Below are 22775 nucleotides of genomic sequence, written 5' to 3'. Positions count from 1 at the left end.
GAGGGGGCGGCCGGGGCGCTTCCCGCCCTCCCTCCCGGGCCCGTCTGTGTTTGTGTCCCCCCGGCCCGGCCCCCCCGTCTCCCGAGCCTGACTCCGTCTGTCTGCAGCGCGGCCGGCAGCTGCCGTCACAGATACGGTGTCGGCGGGCCGGGGAGAGCGCGGAAACACCTGTTTCCAACATGGGGAAGGTGGGGAGGGAGCCCGGGCAGCGCCGCTCGCCCTCGCTCCTTCCCTCACCTCCCGCCGCCTGCAAACCAGCCGCAGCGCCCGCGGGATGGCTTTGCAGAAAGACCGCTTTCCATTTTCACACGTTCACCTGAAAAACGCTTCTCCAGCCCTCCCTTCACGTGTTGTTTTCCCCGTGTCCATCTGGGGACAAGGGCGGAGAGGGGAACCCTGACAGACCCTGCCCGACCCGCCGCCTCCGAGCCGGGTCTGCGAGGAGGCGGCTGCGGGGGGACGGGAGCGGCCCGGGGCGGCCGGCGGGCGGGAGAGCCGGGCGGGAGAGCGGGGCGGGAGAGCCGGGCGGAGAGCCGGGGCGGGAGAGCCGGGCGGGAGAGCCGGGCGGAGAGCCGGGGCGGGAGAGCCGGGCGGGAGAGCCGGGCGGAGAGCCGGGGCGGGAGAGCCGGGCGGGAGAGCCGGGCGGGAGCGCCGCGCTGCATCCCCGGCTGCGTGCGGGGGCTCCATGATTTCATCGGCGGCTTCGCGGGGACCTGCCAAGAGCTGTTATGCCTCACTGCGATGTGTAGCTTTTTCCTGCCATTTTTTTCATAATAAAAGAGGGAGTGAAGCTGCTTTTGCTTTTTTTTTTTTTTTTCTTGAAAGGAAAAAAAAAAAAAAAGCCAAATGGATCAGAGAAGAAGGGGGGGGAAGCAATAGCCAAAGAGGATGCCAGTGAGGTGTGGCTTGCATTTAAATATCCAATATGTCAATGTAAGGGGAGTGTGTACGTATATAAAGTGCAGTTTGCATCCGACCGCGGGACACATCCAGCTATGGGAGGCGCGGGCAGCGCGGGGCCGGGCCGGGGCCGGCAGCGCGGGGCCGGGCGGCCGCAGCCCGCGCTCTGAGGGGCCGCTCCGCTCCGCGCCGCGCCCGCCCGCCCGCCCGCGGGCCGCGGCCCCATGGCCGAGGTGGGCGGTTTCCTGGGCGCTCTGGACCCGGACCTGCACGGCTTCCCCCCCGCGCTGGGCGGCGGGCTGCCCCTCGCCGACTCCCCCGGCTTCCTCAACGAGCGCCTGGGGCAGATCGAGGGGCGGCTGCAGCGGGGCTCCCCCACCGACTTCGCTCACCTCAAGGGCATCCTGCGGCGGCGGCAGCTCTACTGCCGCACCGGCTTCCACCTGGAGATCTTCCCCAACGGCACGGTGCACGGCACCCGGCAGGACCACAGCCGCTTCGGTAAGAGGGGCGGCCGGGCCGGGTCGCTCCGCCGCGGCTGGGTGGGTGCCGGGAGCAGGTGCGCCCCGTACCGAACTCATTGCCCCGCTAATATAAATCATCCCGGGACAGATATAATTAGATTCCTAAAGAAATGCGCTCACCCCGCAGCAATGCGGGAGCTTTTATTTCCAATTTCCTACTCTCCCGGTGCTCAGCCTGCAGGTGCACAAAAACGTGCCTTAGCAGAGGGAAACTCCCCTCCCCCCAAAAAAAAGGTGGTGGGGTAACCAGCTCTAGCTGTGCCTCTGAAGTGTGAGGGAGGCAAAAGAAAGGAGGGAGTACGTTGGAAAAAGAAATTCCTAGCTTTTTCATGTCTTGTTTTTTTGAGTTTTTCTTTGTGTGGGTTTTTTCCCCTCTCCTCGTTTTTGTTTTGTTTTTTAATTTTGCTCTCTGCAGATATTTGTGAGCAGATTTCTTTTACTTGCATGAATTTCAATAGAAGAGTGTCTCCCCAAAGCGGGCAGGGATCACTTGCTGGATAGGTGTCAGGAGCTCAGTCTGGGGAGGTTGTTGGGAAGGAAAGTGGAAGCCGAAGCGGGAAAAACGCTTAGGGGAGCTCGGAAAGAAAGGAGAAGATGAAACAATAGGCAGAGCACCGTGGATTTACCTTGCCACCTGGGATACAGCTGGAAGACTGCAGCGCCTGTATCGCTGTCACACAAGAGCAGGGATCTCTAATGAGACTGTATGTAATCTTCAAAAAATGCATCCCAAGCCACAGGCAAAGAAGTGCAGTAAGTTTGAGCGCAGCTAAGAAGAATTCCCGCTACTTCAGCATCTAGTGCAGGTGTCTGTGCAAGCTATCAACAAGTCCCATACTGGTGATCTCAGCTGTGTTGTCAACAGGTTGCAAGGAGTGCTTGGAAGAGTTTTTATAGTTTTCAGGTGATTTAACTTCTCAGTGAAAAGAATTCTTTTTTTGGCTTTACTTGTTTGCAACCCATCCTTTCTGATACTTCAGGAATGCTGCTGCTGTTGGTAGTTTAAGGCGGGTTTTTTGGAACAATTGGGGAAGCTTATCTCCGTATTGTGCTTTCCATAAACACCAGGTGTGTGCAGAGTGTGTCCCTGCCTAAATCAGCAAGAAAGCCATAACCTGTGGGTCAGAGTCAGGTACAAATAGGCTCGTGGGGCAAGTGTTCTTTAATTACCTCCCGAAAGACACATATCTTTTAACCTTTCACGATGCAATACACGATAGGTTTCCATGTTAAAACAAACTGAAAGCAAACCCATTGTATGTTTGGTTTTAGTTCAATCTGCCACGTAGTATTTCTATCAGTTCTTTTTACTTATCTTTATACAAGTAAACAGTTTCAAATGGCAGCATTTGCCTCTTCAGTTTTTTATAAAGATTGAGTAATGTAAGTGTATTTCCAAACAAACCTTGGAAAAAACATGTTAAATGGGCTAAAACTTTTAATGAATTTTGCACACTTAAGCTCAAGTCACACAGTGTATTCAATAAATTGAAACACTGGCATTCCCTAAGTGTTTTAGCAGTCAGCATCCAGCTACGTAAACTAGACCAGACTTCAGATATAAAATATTATAGTTTTCTGCTTCAGGCTTTTCCCAGAGGCAGTGTAAAATAAATAGTTATTTGTTGTAATTGCAAGACAAAGCCCCAAAGGATTAGACTGGAATCCTCGTGTTCAGATAAAGTTGGACTAAACCTCGCTTCAGCAGAGACTCAAAGCAATAATGTATTGGCACACAGTATTCACCATCTGCATTCAGTAGCTATGAATATTTAAATTCCAATGTTACTGGTATGGTTCATATTAGGATGTCATGTATCAGTGCATTCCTAAATTTTGCATGCAGCAGTCAGAAAGCAGTAACTTATTACAGAAATAGGCAGCCTGAGCGATTCTGGGGAACTACAAAACTGTGATGGGGGACACAGAACTGGATGAGGGTTTCAGGGCAGCAACTTAAAGCTGCCTTAAATCTAAGGGCGTCTGGGGGAATACTCAGAAATGCAGCCTGGTGGTTTGGTGGATCAAGTCCACATGGCTGGAAGGTGCTCCCTGATATCATGAGCAGATAATTAATGTGCTCCACGGATGGCTGTGGCACGGCAGCAGAGGCACAGATCCAGCTGCAGATGGGATGGAGGGTGGAACTGGACTTTGCATCCCTGTCTCCTCATACTGGAAGGCGTTCAGGAAAAGATGGACAGTATCTGCACCCTCCCATGCGCAGCCATCCCAAAAGTTACCAGATGTGCAAGACATCCAAGTCTTCCAGAGAAGAAAATAAAGAGCCAAAGCCCTGGTGATGCAGAGCATGGTGCCAAGGTCCTAATGGACACAGAGGAGGTAGCAGCATCGTCTGTCCACACTGCCTGAACAATCACTGTAACTATTCCCTCTCATCTGTTGAGGACTGGAGCATTCCTAAATAACACCTGTCTTCTGGAATGTGATGTTTTATACTTGTGAAAATACAGAATCATGCAAGAACAATGGGCTGCAGCCTGTTTTTCCTAGAGGAGGCTTAACACAAAATTTGGTGAAGCCCTCCAGGATCGCTGGAAGAAAGCTCGCTCTCACACTAGAGAAGTGTCCAATTTGTCTCTCTGAACTTGCAGCTCCACATAAGTCATTCCAGAAGGAATAAAGCATCTGCTAAGAACCTCCCTGAACCAAGAAACAAAGAATGGTCAAAATTTGGAGGAGGTTTGGGCTGACATTAGTGCCCCTATGAGAATTCTTCTGAGAATGAAACAGAGATAAATTTGCCAGGAAAATCTCTGCCAGGAGGAATTGCTTCTGTTCTGCCTTGTGTTTGTTTTACAGCAGCGTTGAACAAGTGACACCAATGGTGCTACTCCTCACTGCAGGAGAGGAGAGAAAAAGGCCTTGAGTTTGTACCGCAGATGAATAAAGGCAGCAAATGAAGCTCTTACTGGGTATGAACCCGCTAATGGATCTGTAACAATCTCCTCGAGAAGCTGATGAAACCTCCAGAGAAAGTTTTGCTGTAGACTTTCACATTCAGACCATAGTGCACCTGTTGCTGAACAGTTGTTGAGGTTTTTAGCTGAAGCTTTAGGTTTGTAGCCATTAATACAACATCTGATGCTTCTGTACCCCTGCTCCTGAATGTAGTCATGTAAGAAGAGACAGGTGCAAAGAGCTGAATTGTTCTTTGAGGGATGGTTTATAGTAAGGCGAGAGCACACGGGTCTGGCCACAGCAAATCTCAGGAGATTATTCAGTGCTTTGGTGGTAAATTAATCCAGTTGGAGACTTAATCAAATCTCTCAAAATATTGCCTAGAAAGGCTCAAGGAACAAACAGAACGAATTATCAAAGCAAGAAAGAAGAGACAAGGCCTGGAGGAACAAAAAAAGAAAAAAGCATGTTCTACCACAAAAACACACCGCTACAATTGGAAGGAAAATTCTTGAGCTGGCCCCAGTGGCCGCTCCCTGTGCTGCTGGAGATCAGATGTACGAAGCTGCAATTTTGTCTAGCAATTGGAGTGAGTTAAGGACAGGATGGATATCCGCCCACATATTTTCAGCCTTCACTCTGTCTCCTGACTTTTGTGGGTTTAAGTTATGTTCTTAATGCTATTTCAACATAGTCGTCTTCTGTGCACGTCTCTAAGTGCCACTCAGAGATTGGAAAAGGGGAATATTGCAAGGGACATTGTTGGAAGAAATTGTCACAGGCACACCTTGAAGAAATTTTCATTTGCAAAAGCAGCAAGTCTGCACCAGATGAGGGATGTCTCACCCACCTGCTCAGAGAGAGGAAACACTAATTCTGCTCATGGGTTGCTCCTTACCAGGTCTTTGGAGACCTGGGTTCCCATGCCACATACAGAGTGTACTTGTGGGTATACTCAAGCAAACCTATTGGTTTCCTTGACTCAGGCATTCCTTGGTTTCTAAATAGGACCAGCAGCTTGGGAAATGACTGTGCTGGTCCATAAAGCATGTTTTCTGTCATTTGCTTCTGTGTTTGTCTTGAGGACTTGTATCTCCCAAGTCTGTGTTTCATCCCCCCTCAGCACCTGCCGGCCGCAGGGAGGGCCAGGTTTGATGCACAAGCCCCAGAGCAGGCAGGGCAAAAGAAGGACAAAAAGTCCGATTTAAGGCAGGAAGACTAATTCTTGCACTCAGCTTAGCTGCCAAACTGATGAGCCTGCATTGAACGAAGGGAGACAGAGGTGTCCATCACCGCCTGGTCTGTCCTATATTTAGACTAGATGACCTTCAGACTATTTGGACTAGATGACCTTTGAAGGTCCCTCCCAACCCAAACTATTCTATGATTCTATGATATTTAGGCGGTGATGCAGTTATCGTCTGAGAGTTACCGCATCCCAGCCCGGCCGAGCAGAAGACACATGCCCCAGGCTGAGGGGTGACCCGGAGCTGTGGCTGCCCCTGAAGTCAGCCGGCTCAGGTGGCCGCTCGTCACGCGGTGATTTTAGACTCGAGGCCTCCTTTTAAGAGGAGCTCGGGGAGGTAACCTGATCAGAGCAGCAATTGCTCAGGACTGGACGTTTTGGGAGCTATATTAAGAGACCTGGAGCCAGGCTAAAGGTTAGAGCAACTTTGTCCTCCTGTCAATGGAGACATCTAGTCTGGCCGTTAGGTGGGATGGTGAAAACCCTCTTCCTTCCCCTGCTGTCACCTCCCAGCTGATTAATTCAGCACTAGACCTGAGCAAAGGCTGTCCATGACCTCGAGCTAGGGAGAGTGTGATATCCAGAGCCTAACACAGTCCCACTAACACCTTAGGGAGGTTTTCTTGGGAAGTTTGAAGGTCTCCACCACTTGTGATGCTGGCTTTGTTCAAAACAAAGTGCACCTACTTGGGGTTGTTTGGCTTTAAGAGCTTCCGCAGGGGTTTTCCTGTTACAAGTCTTTCCTCTGACAAAACAGCCGCCGTCCCCCTTGCTATCAGGAGCAGGGGTGCAGCGGGCAGTACGGGGGTGGCAAGTACCCCCCTGGAGCACCAGGATGAAGACGGCCCTCACAGAGATCTCTGCTAGTGCTTTTAGTTGTTTTTATTAAACTTAGCACTTCTAAACATGTGGGACTATCATCTCAAACCAGAAGCCCCATGGTGACAGAAATCACTCTCATTTGGTGAAGAATAAAAGCCAGCGTGGTAACAACCTTCTGAAATTTCTGGTGGGCCAGGCACAAGTTTCTACATCTGTCTTCTTGGTAATAATCAGGGAAAAAAGAACCCCAAACCAAAACAACAAAACCTAGCAAACCTTTTATCATTAGTGAACGTAACTCCTCTTGGGCAAGTCAAATTGGCAATGCTGGGGAGAAGCCTAGAGTGGAAATTGGAAGATTGCATGCAGATGGGACTACAGATTTAAGAACTGTGTTGTTATAAATAAGGAAAATGGGGGCTGTAGGGAGCTCTGCGAGGGTTGGGAAAGGCTGGTTCACGTTTGTCACCGGAGCCTGGTGTCAGTTTTATTCTCTGTATGATTTGGACTTCCTTTCTCTTTTAGGGATTTTGGAGTTTATTAGCCTGGCGGTGGGGCTGGTGAGCATCCGTGGGGTGGACTCAGGACTCTACCTCGGCATGAATGAGAGAGGCGAGCTGTATGGGTCGGTAAGTTGAAGGTTTTGTGCTGATTACAACACCATATGATGTATATATCATCGGTGTAATGAGCTGTGTCTGTCACAGGCCTCTGAAGTCCTTGGGGTGCCATACACCTCCATCCTACCCACGATGCCACTGTTATAACATAAATGATATATATGAAATAGGGTTGTGGAGGGAGGAGACACTCATGCTTGGGGCAATGCTTGTGGAGCAGGGGTCTATTGAGGTTTTGCCTTTCAGAGAGAGGGCAGCAATGGTCAGCTCAAGGCAGAAGGGAAATTTAGCATAAAACCGGAGGCTGCTCGTGTGTTGTCATTGCCTGAGTAACACATCAATTTTATTCTCCACCTGATCAGGATCTGCACCTATCTGCAGACTCTGCATTTCTGTCATAGCTCTTTAACTACCAGAAGCCAGAGTTGTGGTCTGAGTGTTACTTTATTATGACATTCTCTACAGCTCCTGTTAGTTTAGGGGAGTGGCTTATAATCTTCTAGAGGAGCGCTTTTCAGACTGAAATTTTCCACATTTTGCCAAAAACCAAGTGTAAACTCCTTGTTACTTTTTCACTCCACACAAACTCCCAAATACATATAAATTCTTCCTGACGTCACCTATAGCGGACTCTGCCTCATCCTGCGCTGCTGACGGACAGAGGAAGCAGAAGACACCCCATTGCCAGACCAGGTTCAGGTTTCTAGCGGCAGCTTATTTATCATTTGCTCCCTGGATTTTGGCCGTGCCCTTAGAGCCGCAGCTGCAGCTGGGACCAGCTTACATCTACTGCACTGCTTTTCTGCCCAGGTTACTGAACCTGCACCACCCTGTAAACCACTTTGAACAGCGGCAGGTGCTCCAAGGAACCAGCCCCTAAAAGAGGGTGTACATCAGGGTTTGGCTGGATGAAACGCCCACACACAGCAACAGCTTCTGCAAAGCTCAGTGGGGCTGTGGGGTAGGGGTGCTGCAAAGAGCTTTGCAAAATGGGTCAAGTCTCCATCAACCTGAAGAAAGCCGAGCTCTCCTCTGCTTCTTTCTATTTAATTAAGTGTCAAAACTTGCAGTCAAAACATCAGGTCTTAACAAGTGGGCAGAAGTGCTTCCTACAGGTTCATTTAACTCCAGTTCCTAATTGTTTATCTCAACTCCATATAAAACAGTTATTTCTAGGTAGCTAGAAGAATCACTTCTATTTTAAGAAATAATTGCATCATAAATAACCATTTTAAAATTTCCTTTTCTGTAGCTGCTGCTCTTCATTGGTGCTTTTTCTTCAGATGCCCCATTGCCTTTAATTCAACCCATCACCTGTGTGTGATCTTTTCTAAAAAGTCTCTTTCTAAATGACAGCACTACCCTGTATGGGGACACTGATTTTTAAGGATGGATCACAGTAAATTTAAAACAGAATAAAATAAACCAGTTTTAAACCAAAGCCGAAGGCACACACTCCCTCTACCCAAATCAGATCAACCTCATAGTGTAGAATTTAAACTCTGTATATAGAGAAGCCTTCAGAAAACCTTTGCTTAGCAAACAGTAACAGTAAACCACAAGTTTCCATCATCTTTTCTTCTCCCATTCCCATCTGAGACCACCACAGACCCTTTAACTATTTAAGATGCAGTTACTGATGTTTATAAGAGATAATCAAGTACCAGCATGCACCAATAACTGGGGTTTTTTTCCACTTAACTCCTGTAATAACCTCTACCCAAAAGTTAAATGCAGAGACAGCAGTTAAATTATAAACCTGCTGAAAAGGAGGAGACAAGCTGCATGTTCCCTTCTGTGCTTTCAGACCCCACAGCTCGGATTATGTATCAACAGTTTCACCATGGGTTAATTAAATTCTAGGGCCTGTGTTCATGTTACCATATGGAAACAAAATTATGATTACATTTTACAACACTTCATCTGGAAGCAGAATTGACCCGAAGATGTAATCGTGGGAGTTTTCTCTCTGTCCTTGTGCATCTTGTGCCCCAGACAATGCACCGATGGGACGCTGCAGGGACACGGTCAGATTGCTGATACAAACATAGCCCTGGAGTTTTAAAGTCTGGGATACCTGGGTTGTACAATAATGGCTTTTCAAAACTGAAAGCCACTATGCTATTCTTAATTAAAGGTCCATAAGCCAGCGCCTAACAACAACGTTAGCATTACAATGGTATTTAATATACAGCGGTATTTTTAAATTTTCAGCAGGTTTATTATTTCCCTCTGTGCCAATTTCACACGATCTGTGTGTTGATACAGCCAGAGCCGGCCATCCCTGCCCCAACACGTGGAGGCCCCTCGGGACAGACGGCTTTCCTGCCTGTCCCTCTTAACCTTGTGCCAACGTTTCCATTAAGCTTTCCACCAGTTTCAGAAATGCAACTAATACTTAGAGCAGCAGAAGTCACAGGCAGCAGCTTGCACGGAGTCAGGGGGCACATCCCAGGGCTTGGAAAGAAATAAATGGCACCTTGCAGAGTCACCGCAGACTCTCCAAACATTTGGCACGGGCACTGTACCTCCGAGCGGCCCGGTGAAGAGCAGGCAAACTGGGGCAAGGTCGTCACACATGAGTTCAGCTGGTCAGCAGCTTCCAGCATATTTTGAGTAAGTGGCATCCTAGGGGAAGAAAAAATAGAAGTCTGTATTTATTGACAGATCTGGGAAGAGAAACCCCCAGTGCCCGGTCTCAGATGGCTGGGGCTGCGGTGTGGGCTTGTGAAGGGCTCATGACTCACCCCAGGGTTTATTTAATTCGCAGCAAAACATTCAAAACAGGTCCTGAGCACAGGTGAGCTCCTGGATCATGTTACAAAACATCTACTGCAGGCAATAACATTTACTTAGCAGCCTGCATGCCCTAGGTAAGACACATTCCCTACCTGAATAGTTTCCAGTGTAGGTACGGTGTTTGTGCTATGACAGCATCCTCCGTTTGCAGACCGCCTTTCATCTGCAAGGGCTCCTGCGTCCCCCCAGCGATCCCCCTGCGGGACGGACGGGACGGCAGGTCCCTGTGTGACACAGCACGGCAGTGGTGGAGCCCTCGTGTCCCTGTGGGGCAGGGGATGGTGCCATCCTTGCACAGCCCTGGGGACACAGGAGGAAGCGATGGGCACAAACTGAAAAGCCGTTGTTGAGCATCTGCTGCTGACGGCCCCAGCTGCGCCGGTCCAAGGGAAAGGCTGGTTGTGCCCATGGTGACACTGGTGCCATCCGTTCCCCTGGCCTTGGGCTGCCACACACTCATCGCATCACCTTGGCCGGGGTTTGACATCCCCGGAGCGCTGCTCCCCATCCAGACCTCCCCGGGTCTCGTTGTGGCCCCACATCACAGCCCCGCGGCGCGTCGGCAGATGAAAGCCCTGAGGAATGCTTTCATTCCCCTGGCAGCCTTACGTGCTTTCAACATTCAAAGCAGTGCTCGCTCCTCTTTAAACCCTTCAGATGCGCTGCCCGCTTTTCCTCCCGGGTGCCTCTCCCCTGCAACAGCGTTCTTGGTGCATGTGTGGTAGCCGTGCCCGGGGCGGGCAGCCCTCGGTGGCACGGACACCCTGCCGAGCTCCCAACTCACAGCCCAGTCACAGAGACCTGCCTGTTCTGCTATGGCCCTGACGTGGTGTTTGTTTGGTTTGGTTGGTTGGTTGGTTGTTAATGGGGCATCTTTACAACGCGCACACCCACCTGCTCTTCCTCCTTTTGTCATCTCCCTCCTCCAACTTCAGAGGCCTTTGGGTCCCAATTTGTGGGGTTGCGCCCATCTCCGGCTCTCACTCGGGGCGACATCCCTGGCAGCACAGTCGCCGTCCTCGGGGGAGCCAGGAGAACGTAGCTAGGAAAACTACAGGAAAATAAACTGAAGGCAGGAGGAACATGTATTTCCTTCTTCATTTATTTTTGACACGAATGTCTTTTTCTCCCCCTCCCTCCTGCACTCCAACGCAGAAGAAGCTGACACGGGAGTGCGTTTTCCGCGAGCAGTTTGAAGAGAACTGGTACAACACGTACGCCTCCACCCTCTACAAGCACCCCGACTCGGAGAGGCATTACTACGTGGCTCTGAACAAGGACGGCTCCCCCCGCGAGGGGTACAGGACTAAGAGACATCAGAAATTCACCCACTTTTTACCCAGGCCTGTGGACCCTGCCAAAATCCCTGCGATGTACAGAGACCTCTTCCACTACAGGTGATGTTTCTGCAGCTGCCCCGTCAGTGTACATACTTGGGCTCCCAAGCTTTTTCCCAGAGCACTATATTAATAGTCATTCCATCATTCCTGTAAGCGTAGATGACATAGGAAAGCACTTACATTGAATTCAGACACTGCTGTTCCTCCTTGTTTCAAGTGTATATCGAACCTGGGTTATTTATGGGGCTGGGGGTAGGGAGGGAACCCTACATATAATCTTTCATTTTCATTCACTTTCTTTACCCGGTGGCTACGAGAGAGGCCGAATATTGGATGTTACGGTTGCTTAAAGGAACAAGCAGGTGAGCAAACCTGATCACCTGGGGGTGGAAAAATCAAAATTAAAAAAAACCCCTAAAAATGAAGAGAAGGAAAGAAAACAAAAGACCACGGAACTGCTGCGGACGCTGCTGCTGAGCTCAGGATGGTCACCCGCTAGGAAAAAAGCCTTTCGAACGGTACCCTGCTTAAGCAGCCCGGGAGTTCACTACGTGGACGATGCTACATGGACTGGTCCTGATGCGTGGGGTTTTTCCTGCTGTTGGGGTGGAAATGGGGCGAGGAACATTATTCAGATGTAAGCATGGATACTGTGCATAGGGACAAAACTATTTATAAAATGTATGTGATATTTATTTTATATATTTATTTATTTCAAAATAATTTTATTTTTAATGAGAGATGCTATGACCGGATTTTCATCAGGAAGAATAAGGTCCTACTGAAACAGGAAAAAAAAATGAGTTTTAAGAGCTTATCGGCAATAAAATTGTCTTTATATTGTAGATTTCTTGCTAGCCCTTTTTTTTGGCGCTGCTTACCAATTAACCCAGTATTTCCCCATCAATATGAACATTAAGACCATTCACGTGGTAAAAATAAATTACCTAAGCTTGTACAACTAACTCTTGCACACGGATGACATCAAATTCTACCTGGAATGGACCTTGGAAGCGTCTGGGTGTCTGAGGAACTGTAATTGCCAAGAACTGCAAATCCAAACCCCCGAGACACTTCTGCACGTGTCACAGCCGCTGTGGATTAACTGTCCTGTTGGAAATTCAAGCAGAGAAACGTTTGGAGCATCTGCTGATGTTTGGATGGACCCATCATTCCTGCAATAAAACCACCACACTTCACACAAGACCTACCTGAAGCAGCACGGACAAACATCAGTGAAGGAAAAATAGGAAGCGACAAAAGCAGTTTTAAAACGCCCATGTTTTTAAGTGATTGGCATGGATTAAGACCCTTGCCCTGCAGAAGCTGCCCGGCCAGGTGGGGACACTCCTGGTGGAGGTTTTGCTCTGCAGCTCATGATCATTCCTTGTGCCACACGTCTGCCCCGCTGCCTGCGTGGGTTGTCACAAAACTGCAGGGGAAGCTTCCAGGAATGATCCTGGTTTGTGTCTTGTCCCCTGTGATCAGGAAGAGACGCGTTTTAAAGCACACGGTGGGAGCGGGAGCGCGTTGTTGTACAGGCGCTTTGTGGCACGGATGAGAACTTGGCGTGACAAGTTGTTCTCCGGAGCGCGCAAAAAATCCTTACAAATCGAGCTGTGGTGGCTTTGGGTTGGGGTTTTCCTTGTCACCAGTGCAGCCCTGGCGCTGAGCGCCGCTCCCGGCCGGCGCTTCCTTCACCAGCACCGCGGCCACAGCGGGTCCCGCGGCCACCAGACGACGGGGCTGCGGATCGCAATGAGGAGATTACCGGAGCTTTACCTTGAGCGATCCAGACATGAAGGAATTTAATCCTGTCTTTGAAATAAGAAGTGTTCATTTACCTTCTTCCTCTGAGTCACTGCTGAAACATCTCATGCTCAGCCGCCATGCTGGGAGCGCCACCGCTCATGAGAAGTGGCCCAACGTGTACTTTTGACCTTCTCCTGCGCAAAGGGAAATCCCTCAGACCCCAAGCTCGGTTCTGCCGCCCGGGATGAGCCGGCCTCGCTTGCCATTGTGCTGGAAGATAAATCTAGTGATTAAAATCCTGCTCCTCCTCCTCAAAATGAGGCTCAAAACTGGATCTCAGCAATGCCAATACATTCTTCAATTTGAAAGGGAGACAACGTGGATCATGGGACAACGCAATGGGCTCGTTCATCCAATTCCCAAACCGAAGAGCTGCCTTGGCAGAGCCTACTGCTGCGAAGGGGCAGGTGGGTGAAAGGGATGGTGTAAAACACCTCTTCAGGATCTGCGTTCAAACCCCCCGATACTTGCCAGCAACAAAAGTCCACAAAGAATTCACTGGAAACCCTTTGGTAAAGGCTGGTGTCATCTCCCCTGTGGGACGTTCTCCGAAGGGGAAATTCAGCCCTGCTAAATCCCACCCGAATGGCTGCTTTCCACTGGAATTTACTGGGTTTGGTTCTGGTTCCACAGCCCCGGGTGCTCACCAGCGGCAGGATCAGGAGCCGCGGACGCTGGCCGTGTGCGGCGCGGCAGGGCCGGCGGTGCGCGCCGGCCCCTCGTCCAGCCGCCACCCCCAGCCCTGCCTGCCCGGGGCCGCCGGGGAACAGCGGCTGCTCCCGCGGCTCAGGCGCTTTCCCCAGGCCGGGATGGGCCCTGCAGCCGCACGGCGCCTCGGCCGGGCTGCGGCTGCTCCCGCTGCGAAACTTCTAGAGGAAAACATGTTTGTGATGCTTCACGCTGAGAGACTTTCCCCTAAATTAGCGAAAAGAAACGCCAACATATGTTCGGGATCTCAGCTCGTATCATTTCGATGCGCTTCAAAGTCACAGCAGCCGCTGGGAAACGTCTCAGCAAGGGAAGGCAAAGTGGCCGCAGTCCTGCAGGAACCCGCTGGCCCTTCGCCCCCCCGTGCTGTGTGACACATAAAAAGTCGCGGGTCTCAAAATACCACAATAAACAGGACAAAAGGCGTCGCTTTCAGCCCTTCTCCTTCCCCTGGGAGCGGTGGGCACGTTGTGAGGGAAACATGATCCCGGGAGCAGCTGTGCGAGGCAGGAGGGGGAGGTCGGTGCCAGAGATGTGGGCGATTCCTGGAGTCTCACTACAGGGGGGCGCAGAAACGGAGGGGAACCCTGTGCGTGCAGCCAGCCCGGTGCCGAGCACCTCACAGCACAGACCCCGCAACAGCGTCTGTCTCCCCAGCCTTGGCGCGTGGTCCGAGGCACAGGGACGGTCTTGGAGGGGGCTGAGGAGACAGACCCACAAGTGGCCTTTGGGCCGGCCCTGCTGAGCCCCACAGCTCGCGGGGAGCAATCCTGGCTGGGACTAGCAGCTCAGGGCTCCATTCTCGGCAGGGAGAAGGAGCAGGGACCCCAGAGACTTACCTCCCCTGGAGAACGTGACGGAGCCCAAAACTGCTGAAGGGGTCCAGAACCTGAGTGCCGAAGGTGGGTTCAGTTCGGTGCTGCCTCACCTGGCCACACATCTGGAGCTGCTGGACGGCGGCTGAGACGTTCCCAAAAGGGCAGCCAGGGGTGGAGCATCCCCGAAGGAGAAGGGCTGAAGTTCTGGTTGATGGTGAGACAAAGCCAGCTGCAACCCTCGGGATGGCGCTGGTGGTAGGAGATGACCCCCGTACCTCATCCAAAGGGTGATGTCCTCTCCTGTAGCCCGATGGTGGAGTCAACTCGTTTCCAGGGGTTTGGCTGAAACACCAGCTATCCCGGCGGGGGGAGCCGTCTGCAGGGCAAAGTCCGGCTCCAGCTCAGTCGAGAAAGCTTTATAGTGACACAGGTGCTTTGAGGAAACAAAGTGAGGTTACTGAGGGCTCCCCCTAAGCCACAGGACATAAAATAGACAGAAGGTAAAACTTGGGTTGCTTGGTATCTCAGTATCATTTATTTTACCAGCAGATGAGTGTAACTCATTTCTCTGCTCTTCAGAGAACAAAGCGCCCAGGCCTTGCTGGAAAACCACTTGGATGGGAGGCGACATAGCAGGGACTTGTGCCGAAAGTAACTCATGGGTGCAATGCAGGTGCGATGCGCCGCCTCTCCAGGCGCTGCAGGCAGCCGGGCAGCCAGCGAGGTGGAGACACGGGCAGAAACGCAGCACAGGCTCAGCTCCTGGCTGGAGGTGGGAAAACCCTTTCTGCAGCTGAAGCTCTACAAATGCAGACCCTGATCCTGCTTAAGGAGAAGACAGAACACACCTGAGTGAGGAGCGGGGAGCAAACAGCAAACCCAGCACCAGGGGCTGTGAGCCACACAGCTCCAGCAGCCAAGACAGCAGCATGAAGTGGAATTGTAAGGAGGAACTGAAACCAAGAGACTAAATCATGCAGCAGGGAGCATGAGACTTGATTATTTTTTTCCAAATCAAGTAACTCCTTCAGAGGTGTTAAATCCTCATAATGGAAAACACTAAGGATTTAGACTTGGACCTGTGCTGGCTGCAAAGAGACCTGCAAAGCCAACCCTTCTCTCGCTGTACCAGAGAGCATTTAGCAGCAAGATGACCAAGCGTGGCAGATCACGCAAGACACAGCAAGTGTCCACCCGCAAGGACCCTCAGAAATGAGAAACGCACTTTGTGCAGTTGAGTTATAAACGCAGCTGTTGTCACTGGCTCAGGCTTTGATTAATGCCCCAGGTATCGATTACTGTTTCACAGTCAGCATCTCACAGTTGTGCGCACCGGTCACCGAACACAAAGCTCAGGTGCCGCGGGAGACCAGACCCAGAGCGGCCGAGCTCAGAGCCAAGGGGTGACCCCAGCTCCCCCACAGCCCCCAGCCCTTCTCCGGGGCAGCGTCCCCATTTCAGCCCTCTCCCAGCACCCTCCTTTTCTCACTACCTCCTCACCGGGCACAGCAGATAGATGTATATATAGATATATATATATATATACATATATTCTATAGCACAGAGGCTGCATGTGGGGCTACTGCAGCACCTGGGCAGGTCAGACACCTTGTGCTTACGTGGCTGATGGTGCCAGTTGGTAACGCTTAGGACATTTGTCTTTCTGTAAAGGTTGAAAATTTATCCAGGTCCAAAACTCTTTTTGCTTGAACTGATGAATTTACCTTCATTCAACCCTGCTCAGAGTGCTTCTGCTTTTAAAGACAAAAAAAGCCGCAGGGGAGCAAGCACGTAGCACCTGACACACCAGAATGTTGCTGCTGAGCACCAGAGCACCTTGCAGGGCTGTTCTGTACAGACACTCATCCCAGGTCGCTCCCAGCCCAACACAACAGCCCGTACACGCAGCCTGCCCCGCCGCCCCCCAGCAGAGTTTTGAACAGAGCTGCAAGGATATGTGAAGGTGCGTTGCTCATACTGCCCCATAAAGCCCCGGCCAGGTATTTCCACACCAGCTCCCCGGCACGTCCCCCAGCAGCCCCCGCCGGGCCGGTAACGCGGCTCCAGCACCCGCCGGGAGCCACAAAAACTTCAAGCACAGGGAACAAGGGGCAGATTTAAAACACAACTGCCATGGTAATTTTTGCATAGGAAAGGCTCTTCTTGCCCAACAGGTGGGATTTAGTAACTTAAGAAATGGAGAAGTACAATTAGAAGGTTAACACATGCAAGTAGGTTATTCTAATTCGACCAAGAACACCTCACTCTTAATCACTGCCAGGCGATAACTCACTCTTCAAACAGGCAGATTGGCAGCAGAAGCTACTAATAATCCCTATAACTTGAAAACCTGGACCACGACTATTTTCTCCACGTGAAATGAACGGCTCTGTGCAGCTGAACAGGCGCCTCGCTGCAGATCAACGTCAGAGCTCAGACTCACAGCAGCTCTCCAAGCCACGGCCTCGGCCGCAGGCCCTGCGGAGCTCGCGCTGTACTGCGAATGTAGCACAGGGCACGGGGATGTATTTTGGTCACTTTATTAAATGAGATATTAAATAGTTTAAGTTTCAACTACTAAACAGCACTTTGAATGGTGAAAACACAGATAGTATATCGTCATACTTGAATGCTTCTTCTCTTTAAAAACACATTTCCAGTCCTTATATATATTACAAAACAGCCTTATAGGAAGAGGTGACACCTTTTCTATAGTACTTAAGATATTTAATACAGAACTGAAAAGCCATCTAATAGAAACAAAGGCAAGTCTTCACAGCTGTATGATTTCAGCAGCCAAAGCTGGTTGATGGACTGAAACATTACTATACAACTGGGACAAAACATATACAATATCACAATACTAAGCAAAAACGCTTTACATCCAAAGGAATAAACAGGTTACAAAATGTGGAGAATTTAGCAGGCAAAACTGTATTACAAGCAACATTTTTATTTGTCATCTTAAGCCATTTCGCCTAGTTAAAACATCTAAAACAAATATAAAAATGAGCCTTTTATTATCTTATTGATGTATGTTCTGTCTTTAAATATTCTTTAAAGCTTGATGTTATACTCAAAGCACATTGTTATGCAGCTAAAATGTCAAGTGAGAAACATGTATGCAAAGTGGTCCAAGTCTTAGTTCAATGCTTATCTCTGCTTTCTTCTTATGCGTTAGTCTGCTGTTAGCCAGAGTTTTGTCCAGAATGAAAAAAATGTGCCTTTAAATGTTGCCTAAAACTTCCACATTTAAGTCTCTGAGTTACTATAAAACTCCATTGAACATTCCCAGGTTTGGTAGAAAGTATTTCTCTTATTCTCGACACGTAGGAATATCGGTGAGAGTTGCCGGGGTGCATTTGCCTTCAAATGTTTGTCTCAAAGTCTCACACTTTGTTTCTTCTAGTGTAATACATCTCTCTGCGCTCCCCTCCACCCAAATTAATTGTCATCGTAGAGCTGGCAAAGCACGAGAACATACTGAGGTTCTTGTGTGGTATCTTGTAACAAAAGAGTCCAAGACGGCAGCTTGTTACCTGGTTTTCCAACAGATCAAACTTGGTTCGGGTCACAAACCAATTTTCGATCGCCAAATCGAACTATCGCGTAAGATTTGCATGTTTAGATGCAAAAACCACTTGTCCATTCAGGGCAAGAACTCAAACTCCAGAAACTTTCCAGGAAACGAAACAATTGTCGTTCAGGTCAGCGAGTCAGGAGAGTCCGGCAATAAGTGGAGCCAACGCTTCCGTGTGCTGCTTCCTGCAGAGCTCCCTGTGCCCACACGCCGCTGCCCCCATGTTCTGTCACTTTTACCCCCAAATTATACACATCTTTTTTTTTTGGGGGGGAAGAATCAACCAAACTATCTTCAAAGAAAAGCCCCATTTGTATTTAATTAGATCTCCATAAGCACAAAAAGTCTGGGTAGGGAGAGTGCTAACGGTATACGATAAGCCAGAAATTTAATCTCTGGCCTACCTTAAAAGAAAACAAACCAAAATCAAGCTCTGTGTGTACTAAACCTTGTTTTCACACAAATGAGAGGGAACGGGGAGGAGTGCACAACCAAAACTCTTTTCTAACAGAGGAAAAGTTATTTCACTGTTCTGGCAGCTCTGCAAGTTGCTGCAGCGCTTTCCTTGTATGGATTCCAGATCAGCAATAGCTCTGCCATTTTAAAGTTGTTCACACCACAGGGTCTGATGCTGGCCACCATCGCTATTTTAACCCCCCATCTTGGCCCATCTCCCATTGCCGGCAACGGGAAAAGACAGTAGCACCAGCATTAAGGAGTTAACAGAAATGTGCTTTGTATTGGACTCGCGTAGAGTAAATCAGCGTGTGAAGGAAAAACACCTCCAGCTCTTCAGATCATCATCTGTTATTCCATCACATACAACCGAAAGTAAAAAATGGCAGAAGACTAGGGAAGAACCATCGCCTTCCCCAAGTCACTATTTAAGGCTGTATACACAGTTTCTATATAACTGCACGACTCAAAAGCTTCTGAGCAGTAGTATTTAAGAATATTGCACTCAATTCTGTTTCTAAGAGTATTTTCAGTTCCTATGTTTCGTTCAGCACAGATGATATAGTACGAGTCCAGACCTCAGTCAAAAGGAAACTAGACTATCTCGGTTAGAATATTCCCACTAATATAAAGAAATGGGAAAGCGAAAAAGTATTCCATAATTTGAGGAATCAACTCTAATCAAGAACTCAGCTGTGTACAATTCACATAAGGTAATACCGAAACACACAGACCTGCAGTCCTTCCTAAGCTGCTCCGACGCGGAGACAGCCTCGCAGCTCCTCACAGCGAGCGTAGGAGTTTCAACAGGAACCCCGCGGAGATGCTACTGTTACGGGAGGACTTGTTTTCACTGAAAACAACTTGTTATCTCCTGTACTCAACATATGTAAGAAGATTCTAGGCAACATCACTGACAACAGGGAAAACATCATGTCCTACTTAAACAAAACGGAAACGCTAATATGGAACATGGCATTTAAGGGGACCAACCAAACTTTTCCTTTTTTACAGTTGAGTTCTGTTAAGCCATTGATTCCTAAAAAAATAAAAGTTCTTTCTCTGATTTTAACATTTTAGTGCAAAATCACATCGATTTCCCTTGGGAAGGCCCTGGATTTTTGCCTCTCATTGGGGGTGGTGCTCGTTGTAACGGTGGTGGCTGCATACCGCCAGACATGGACTGATACATTCCTCTCATATCTATCTGTTGGTAGTTGGAAGGATTCATGATTAAATTGGGAGGCTTTGGCATCATGAGATGACTCATTGCTGCTTGCTGGTATGACATCTGCTGCTGCTGCTGCTGATTGTACTGCTGCTGGAGCCTTCTGTTCATGAGGATCCTCTGCACACAGCCGATTAACTGCGGAGGGAAAGCGGAGCTGTTGTAAATGCATGACCCCTGGCAATGCTCCGAGTATCAAGTTCGGAGTTAAAATCAATTTGTTAGGGATAGTATGGCTGAAGGAAAAAAGCACCATTGTTATCACCATCACTAATCTGATGGTATTCACAAGCCGATTACTGTGGAAACCATTTAGTAACACCATTTAGGGCTAGGTTCTCTTAATGACTTGCTGATATTACTGTGTGCAGCATTTAGGAGAGTCGCTACAGCAACACGCACTATACCGTGAAATTATTCCCAGGTACAAGTTACGACGTTATTTGTCAGGTAGCATTTAGCATTCCTTTGAAAGTCCTGCACGCAGACTGTCACTACATATTTGCTTGCCTAAGAAAAAACTCTTCCCACTGACATAATCCAGGCAACTTTCAGATTTTGCAAAAGAATTCTAAGCTAAAAACCCAATACTGATACTTTCTAAGACGTGTGTTTTGTAAGCTGCATTCTGAGCTCTGGAATCAGATTTCTCTTTAAGCCTCACGAACTTCAAGCAAACTACTTAGCAGGAAAATCTGGTGAGTAGTTTTTTAAATGAAGGTCTCATGGAGGCTCCTCCGATGAGATCCGCTGCAGACGTCACCGCCTCCCGCTGCCACGTCACATACAGCGCTACACGATGCCAGCAAATATTCAACGTGTTGAAACACACGTTCTGTAAGTACATATTTATGTACCTAAATGTATGCTTCTAGGTCATGAAAACACGCATGCATGCCAAGTCCATACTCAACATCCCAGTTCAAACGTGGACAGTTGATCAAATAAATCTTAAGACACTTTACCATCTGTTGTTTAGTGAGGACGTCGTTATAGATGGCTTCTCGGCGCTTGACATCCAGCTCTTGGCTTGCCTGTCTGCTCAGTGCCAGGGCCTGGACTTGGCTCTCTGTCAGGTTTACGTTTTCTTTCCACTGAAAAGGAAACAAAACAAAAACAAAACCTTCTTGGCACTGATCACTTGAACAAAAGCGTGAAGGTAATGGAAGTTTTGCATTATGTTCAGAGTTGCATCATCAAGAGTTAAAACAGAGCCCAGTTTCCAGTAAATGCAGAATTATACTTCACCAGAATCAGAACAATGAGTTATTAGCTCTTCTAACTGCTAGTTAAGGTAACACACCTCTAGATTACTGGGAGCAAGTGAGAAATGTGACAGCCCAAGATATATAGATAAGGACAACATATAGGAAATACACCTTAATTTGTGTATAATTATTATTCCTATTTGTAGAAAACGAGCATCTTCAGAGCGTGGCAAGTAATTACGGATCTAAACGGCTAGTCCTCCAGGGCCTCATGTCATCTAGATACCATTAAGGGTTATTGCAAGCTGCAGGGATAAAGGTCAATACAAACTGAAAATTACATTAATTAATAATGCAAATAATTAGCTGAGTGACCATAAATATTATCAGGCAAAGAAATGACTATTGTATAACGTTTTCCCATCTCCTGAATTAAATCTACAGTTATCCATTCCACTCACTATGGTTGAAATGATGTCTTCGAGGGGCTGAATTCTTGCTGAAGTTACACTGTTGGTTGCTTCCACAACTTTCTCTCTTCCTTGATTAATAAGCTCCTGAGAAAACACCAGAAAATTAATTATAAAGCACAAAGAACACATTTCTTTGCCAACCTTCTATAAGTTTTCTTCATGTTTTCTTTGTGTACCTAGACTTTAATTACTTTTTTTCTCTCAATTTGCACAAGTCAATGAGTCTAAGCATCCACACAAGTGATTTTCACCATAGACTAATGGAACAGCATGTATAAATCTGCCAATCTGTACAGCGGACAGCATTTATAAAAGGTGTTCAGATCATCACAGGAGTGCTACATTTCAACCCAGCCCAATTGTCGGTGATACTGATTTTATCTCAGCTCACTCTATGGGCTCAGAATACTATCTATTATGCTTAATTATCTATTGTAGCATAATACTGGCAATATATTGTGTATTATTCCTTTGGTATATTCAACACAAGTCCCCCTGAGGTTTTCAATTCTTTAGTGAGACTCCTCACCGGACACTAGCAGGGGTCATACCACAACTGTAAGAAGAAACGCCCCCAGCTACTTCAGCTGAGGTGGCAAACCGAGACCTCAGAGAACTGAGGAGCAGAGCACACGTTCCTCTCTCCCATTCCTTCTTGGAGCTTGGAGAAAAGACAGAGAGCAGCAGAAAGCTAGATGTGGGAACTAATGTCTGCAAGGAATGCAGTTAATCTGCCAGAATCCTGAGATACTACACAGGTACGGGTTTAGATGCAGACAAGTTAGATTTCAATATAGCTACACGCACAAATATTTAAAATAGGAGATAATTACATAAATATCAAGATATTTAAGAATGCCATTAAGCATTATTTGTGACAAACGAATACATGTGTGCTTACAGCAACGCAGGCACGTTACACTGGCTGCACTGTGACTTACCTCCAGCTGCTGATTACTCATTGCTGACAGAGCACCCAAATTGAAGGGAATATATGGTGTTTGAGAGTTGAAATTCGTGGGAATCATATTGGTCCCAGCTGGCATGTTGAAACGCATAGTCAAGCCCTTAAAAAACACAAAATGCACTTAGATTTGAATACCTGTGATAACTTCGGCCTTCTATAATAACCCATGAAATACTCTGGGCAGACAACACGGCCCTTAGAGAAGACATTGTGCATGAAGGGTAACCTACCTCAGTAAACTGAAGATCCTTTCCAAACCTCAATTTAAAAGGGCATTTGAATCACAGAAGAACCCAAGTTCTAGTCTTGAGTAATATGGGAGCTTAGTGTAATTATAATTATTTGATATACC

The 22775-nt window shown here is 48.3% G+C and overlaps 2 protein-coding genes across 7 annotated transcripts in view; one reads left to right on the top strand and one right to left on the bottom strand.

The window, feature by feature from the left end:
- Positions 1-888: 888 nt before the first annotated feature.
- FGF16 (fibroblast growth factor 16) lies at positions 889-11234 on the top strand (the record flags this gene model as incomplete). The annotated part of the gene is given in 4 exon segments (XM_080352904.1): positions 889-1098; positions 1101-1401; positions 6940-7043; positions 10989-11234. Coding segments are annotated over 4 exon segments (861 nt in total).
- A 5807-nt stretch (positions 11235-17041) lies between these two features.
- Positions 17042-22775, bottom strand: part of ATRX (ATRX chromatin remodeler) — an 86506-nt gene continuing 80772 nt past the window's right edge. For all 6 annotated transcript variants that reach the window (XM_080352389.1, XM_080352390.1, XM_080352391.1 and 3 more), the window contains 4 exons: positions 22398-22523; positions 21445-21540; positions 20741-20869; positions 17042-19913 (listed from right to left, as the gene is read on the bottom strand). In XM_080352389.1, the coding sequence (XP_080208515.1) occupies positions 19635-19913; positions 20741-20869; positions 21445-21540; positions 22398-22523 (630 nt within the window). In that variant the 3' untranslated portion in view covers positions 17042-19634. The remainder of the gene's footprint in view (positions 19914-20740; positions 20870-21444; positions 21541-22397; positions 22524-22775) is intronic.

Source organism: Nesoenas mayeri, assembly GCF_963082525.1.
Source record: "Nesoenas mayeri genome assembly, chromosome: 13".
NCBI classification, from domain to species: domain Eukaryota; kingdom Metazoa; phylum Chordata; class Aves; order Columbiformes; family Columbidae; genus Nesoenas; species Nesoenas mayeri.
Note: the sequence above shows the minus strand (reverse complement) of the source record. Positions and strands in the feature narration are given on the sequence as shown.